This window comes from Heliconius melpomene, chromosome 13, assembly GCF_056956725.1.
Source record: "Heliconius melpomene rosina isolate 202511_hmr_F chromosome 13, ASM5695672v1, whole genome shotgun sequence".
In the NCBI taxonomy this organism is placed as follows: Eukaryota; Metazoa; Arthropoda; class Insecta; order Lepidoptera; family Nymphalidae; genus Heliconius; species Heliconius melpomene.
Window position 1 is genome coordinate 14487905 of NC_140401.1, and position 6113 is coordinate 14494017.

Genomic DNA, 6113 nt, shown 5'->3' on the forward strand with positions numbered 1-6113 from the left:
GAGGACATGATATTTGAATATTGGCCTTTAGTTTTTTTTCGTAGCGGGTTATAGTATCCGCTGGTTCAGCGCCAACATACGTGGATAGTAATAATACCTGTTTGTTGTCTTTCCAACTTGTGGCCGACAATTCTAGGCCTTCGTGAGAGGCCACATTTTCGTGATATGTTCCTCTGGGTACGTTGGATTTCATAATCTCCCGTTTCTCCGGCAACTTGCACGACTTTCCAAGCCTGTTTCTCTGTACTGTTCCAAGACAATAAATACCTTCGTTGGTCAAGTAATGTACCAGAGGAATATTCGTATAAAAATTGTCAAAATAAATTATATGATTGACATGCCTTGGTACTGGTCGTAGCAATCGAATAACTGTATTTGACACAGCTCCGAGGTCTGGTTCGCCAGGTAAACGGTCCATGTCCTTAGCTCCCGAGTAAATCTCAAAACTGTAGGCATAACCAGACAGAGAGCATAACACGTATAATTTGAATCCCCACTTATGGGGCTTGTTGGGTAAATATTGTTTCATAAAATGTTTCATTTTTGTGGAACACATCTGCTCGTCTAGTGATAGACGATGCTCAAATGGTAAAGTAATAAATTTCTTGTTCAAATAGTCTATCACTGGTCTTACTTTATGCAGTCGGTCGTGCTGGGGGTGATCAATCGGCAAATGTTTAGAGTCGTCATTCATGTGAAAAATTTCTCTAATTTTATCAAATCTGTTGCGATTCATTGTTTGTACTATGGGTTCAAACTTTGTAATGTTTGACCAGTATGACCGGACACTAGGATAATGATATACACTAGTAAAAATAAGAATTCCAATAAATTTACGTAATTCTAAGACAGTTACAGGTTCTGTAAAGTTGGGATTCTTTTGGAAGGCATATTTATTTGACTCGTCCACTAGAAATCTCAAAATGTCTTCACCGAAAAAATAAGAAAAAAACTGAAATGGAGTGTCTAAGTTCATAATTTCTTGTGAATACTCAGTATTTCCAGCAAACTGGAAAGCATTTTGGACTAAATCCATATTTTTTACTCTCCACACTAAGTTTCTAGAGTTGAAAGGTGCCGTTTGCAGGTTGTTCTGGCTGCTGGTTGTAGGAGTTGGGTTTCGTTCAACAGTCTCTAAATTATGTTGCATGTCGGTATCTACGTTTGCTGCAGGCGGATCTGCATCCAAGTTTGGGTCAGTGGGAAAATTACCTACATCCTCTTCATCATCTAGCTCCATCAGACGATCTCTTTGGCTCGAATAATAGTCTATGTCATCTTCATTGTCGGTGGAATCGTCTTCCGAAATTTCACCATTTTCAAACCGCTTCAATATGTTCTCAATCTCTTCTGGCCGCATTTTGGATAAATTTCTATAATAAATAAAAACAAAAGTAATCCCCACACCAAGCTATGCAGAAAAAATATGAAACGAAAGTTCAAAAAGTTTTATAGCTAAAGAGTTAGTAGGTAGGTTTTATGTAGGGCGGAATGCCTGAAGTATCAATATTGATACCAAAAAAAAAGCACTAATTTCTTCAAGTAAAACATGCATTTGCTAAAAATAATTATATCATAGCGAAAATAATGTATTCACTTACCTCAAAAGTATTTATATTCTTCAGAAAAAGAAAATATATCAAATTTATATTCAACAAAACTTTTAGTAAAATGTGTTTACTTGTTCACTTTGCCGCGCAAGTAATATGTCACAGATAAAATAAAACAATAATGACATTTGTTTTTTTTTTTAATTTCGTTGGATAGAATACTATACAACAGTAAAATACATACAGCCAACATATAAAAAAAACTAATAGTAATGTGAATATTCGGTTTAAAATATTAGTATCAAAATTGAAACTCTAGGTTATTAAGGGTTAAAAGATTGAGTGCTTCGAAAGAAAATAAAATTAAACAATTATTAATGCACGAAGAGCTTGGGGACCGAAAACCTTCCCAGTTTCTGCGACATCTGCAAAGTCTGGCAGGATTAAATGTTCCCGACGATTTCTTAAGAACGATATGGATAAGTCGTCTGCCACATGGTATTCAGACAGTGTTAGCTGGACAAGCCAGCACAGCTTCACTCGAAAACTTGGCGGATTTAGCTGACAGGGTGAATGACCTCGCCTCATCTACTCCAAAGGTAGCCACCGTTAGTGAAATACCAGGATCTATCGTTAGTGACTTGGTGAAACAAGTGGCAGAACTGCGCAAAGAAGTACAGAGACTATCGATGGGTAGAAATAGCCGAAGCCATTCGCGTTTGAGAACGAATCGTACATCCAGACAGCGATCACTCTCAAATTACCGCAAATTCCCAATTTGCTGGTATCACGATAAATTCGGCAGTAAAGCTACAAAATGCGTGCGACCGTGTGACTACAAGCAGTCGGAAAACTCGAAGGGCAGTCGGTAATGGCGACTGACGATTGCCTTTCATCCTCCACTGGTCGCCTGTTCGTCACAGACCGGACTTCAAAGATGCAGTTTCTGGTTGATACTGGAAGCGACCTGTGCGTCTTTCCAAGGTCGGCAGTGCGTGATCGTCGTGCTCGTAGTCACTATAATTTGTGTGCTGCAAACGGTTCCACTATAAATACTTATGGTTTTATTCATTTAAATTTAGATTTTAGTTTACGTAGAATTTTTTCTTGGCGTTTCGTAGTAGCGGACGTCACAAAACCAATTATTGGAGTAGATTTTTTAAAATATTATAATTTAATTGTAGATTGTCGTCATAAAAAAATAATAGATAATTTAACTTCTATTTCTGCTATTGCTATTGTAATTAATTGTAATAATATCTCTTCAGTAAAAGTGGTAACAGGGGAGTCGCAATTTCATAAAATTCTTAATGAGTTTCCACAAATTACTCGACCAGCTGGAATACATAAAAACATTACGCACAACACACTTCATCACATACACACGACACCAGGCCCCCCAGTTTGCTCTCCACCTCGCCGCTTAGCACCAGATAAACTGAACATTGCTCGCAAAGAGTTTCAAGCTAAGCTAGCTAATGGCACAGCTAGACCATCCAATAGCCCATGGTCCTCTTCACTTCATCTAGCTCAAAAAAAGGACAACGGATGGCGTCCGTGCGGTGATTACCGCAAATTGAATGCCCGTACCGTGCCTGACAGGTATCCAATAAAACATATTCACGATTTTACGCATAATATATCAGGTTGTACCATATTTTCTACTTTAGATTTAGAAAAAGCTTACAATCAGATACCTGTCAGCCCCGGGGACATTCCGAAGACCGCCATCACGACACCTTTCGGTTTATTTGAATTCCCGTTCATGACATTTGGACTCCGGATGGAAAATTGGATTTAGGAGTAGAACGTGGTGACAAAACATTTAAAATATCCATAAAAGGTAAAACCGTGACAGTATCAGTAGACCGCATCAAACCAGCCTACATACTGTCCGATCCTTCTCCCAATCCTATTCCCACGCCTACTCCTAAATCCAATCCTGATTTTTCTTCCAATGCTCCCATTCAAGATGGCTTAAAGCGAACTCGCTCAAATCGAATTGTTCGGTTTCCCGATTATTATCGCCCTTGACAGTCTCTGGTGGTGGGTGGTGTGGCTTGATGAAGAATCGATTTGCGCTCGCGCATAGGTCAAACCGGTCGGTCAGTCGTTTCTTGTAAGACACGCGAAGCGCATGACTCTCGCTTGCTTGCCGCTCGGTTACTTGTATCGCTAACGCTACGTGCTTCATTTACTTAACACATAGTACACACATTCTATAAGGATATTTATTAATTATTAAAGGATATTAATTAATTATAATTACAATGGGACCCTTAAGCTACCGCGTTAGATCCAGACTGACTTTGATACTCCTCTCAATCTGAGAGACTCGCAAAAGATGCTGACAGGGAAATACGGAATTACAGGAGTAAGGGTTATTACATACATGGCTAGTATATAACAGCATTAATCATTCGTTAACGCTTTTACAGAACAAAGGGTCTTCGAAAATAATATTATTAGACTAATATATCAAAAGCGTACGTAGCAAATAAGATGTGCATCATTATTACTGTTAGTAGCCTCATCAAGTTGCAAACCGAAATCCTTTTTCTTCATTTTTTTTATTAACTGGTCATTGAGGTATGTCTAGGATTCTTCGACTGATAGTATTGTTAGATAAGGGTACCTTAGAAATTAATTTTCCAGTTGATTCTCCCAACATAATATTCACTATATCGAGCGCAGCCGGTAGAATAAGCTCTTCTGAAATATTATGAGGTTTTTTGCATTTTTTGCATGTTGCATGAGGTATTAATTGACCCTATTGTTCACTTATGTAATTTATCTATGGAGACAGGAATGTTTCCTGACATATTTAAACAAGCATTGGTCATTCCTATCTTTAAAAGTGGAGATGATTTTATTCCTTCGAACTATAGACCCATTTCATTATTATCAACGCTTTCTAAAATTCTAGAAAAAATTGTACACGAAAGACTTGTCATTTTTAGATAAAAACCAAATACTTGCTCCCAATCAGTATGGGTTTAGACCTAATCACTCAACAGAGGACGCGGTGCTCAAGCTAACCACTATTGTGACATCTCACTTAGATAAAGGAGAAAAATATCTAGGAGTATTCCTCGATTTAAAAAAAGCGTTTGACACCGTGCCAATTCCCAAACTTATTTTTATTTTAGATGATAGTGGTATTCGTGGTATAACAAAGCAGTGGTTTAATAACTACCTGACCGATCGCATGCAGTGCGTACGAATTTTAGGTCAATTCAGTGACAACCTGCCTTGTGAATACGGGGTGCCACAGGGCAGCACCCTGGGGCCGCTTTTATTTTAAATTTTCATTAATCAACTATGTCAACTCAAACTTGAGAAATCATCTTTGATAATGTATGCTGATGATACTGTCATTATTTTCCATGACAGAACTTGGGATGATCTTAAAACTACTGCAGAGAATGGTTTATCTCTGATATCAACATGGCTTCTAAATCATCTTTTAACCCTTAACACTAATAAAAGTTATATTATGTGCGTTTGTAACAGTCCAGCTGGGGAAGCAATGGAGAATTTAGAAATTAAAATACACTCCTACTCGTGTCGTATTCTGAAACATAAAATAAGCAACCAATGTAACTGTGAGGGATTAAACAGCGTAAGCACTATAAAATACCTCGGCGTAACAATAGACAATCGTTTAAATTGGAAACCACATATATCTAATATGACATAAAAAATAAGGAGATGAATAATACTTTTCAACAGTCTAAGACAAGTCCTAGATATAAAACAGATATTACAAATATACAAGTCCCTTTGTGAATATATTCCGACTTATTGCATAATTACAATCGGCAATTAGGCAGAGCTTTCAGGTTAAATAGGACGCGCGCGCGCCACCGTTTTGATCGCACGTTTGTAACGTACTTAAAAAATCATATACCGTAATAAAAACCTTCTATAGTGGAATATTATTGTGAACTGTGCTTAAAATGTAGTGCTTTGGTGTTATGAAGACTATACTAAATAAATAATCTCCATACAAATATGGAATTTACAAATATGGAATAAAATCGACATTAAGTGACCTTGAAAAAAAACCGACGGTCATTGAGTGATTCTACATTGACTTACATTATTAATTGTGCTTGTAACGATTGATTAACTGTTGTTAAGTCTTTATTCAAGTAGTGTTTCCTATTTAAAACGCGCGGAAGCGCGTGTCAAGTTCTTTTATAAACAGAACTGGCGAGCAGCACCGTGTGTTATTTTACACGAACTATTTAAAGCCACTTTTTACCTTTTCGTAACTCAAAAACTATTCCACCTAAAACTGTCATACTTGGCTCAAATATTTAGACCCCCTACTTGTAAACGTGCATTAAATTTCATAAACACAGCTCAAACAGTTATTTAGATAATGACGTCCAAAAATCGTTAATTTTTAGGGCGGTTGACTGACTATAGGCCTTAATTCTAACCAAGTTCCAGATGACCTAGAATGGTGAAATTTAGGATCCGGTTAAGTAATTGGCTTCCTCCATAGTCCCACCTACTAAAGTATACGTTACTTGTACCACTCTCTTAGCTCACTAA

At 37.4% G+C, this 6113-nt stretch overlaps 1 protein-coding gene across 1 annotated transcript; it reads left to right on the top strand.

The window, feature by feature from the left end:
• Nucleotides 1-1888: 1888 nt before the first annotated feature.
• Nucleotides 1889-3836, top strand: LOC146533078 (uncharacterized). Its single transcript, XM_085196476.1, has one exon. The coding sequence runs from the start codon at nt 1928-1930 to the stop codon at nt 2420-2422; it is 495 nt and encodes a 164-aa protein (XP_085052602.1). The 5' UTR covers nt 1889-1927; the 3' UTR covers nt 2423-3836.
• Nucleotides 3837-6113: the final 2277 nt, after the last annotated feature.

Coding starts and splice junctions, on each gene's coding strand:
- LOC146533078 (XM_085196476.1), top strand. CDS start 1,928: ATGCACGAAGAGCTTGGGGACCGAAAACCTTCCCAGTTTCTGCGACAT.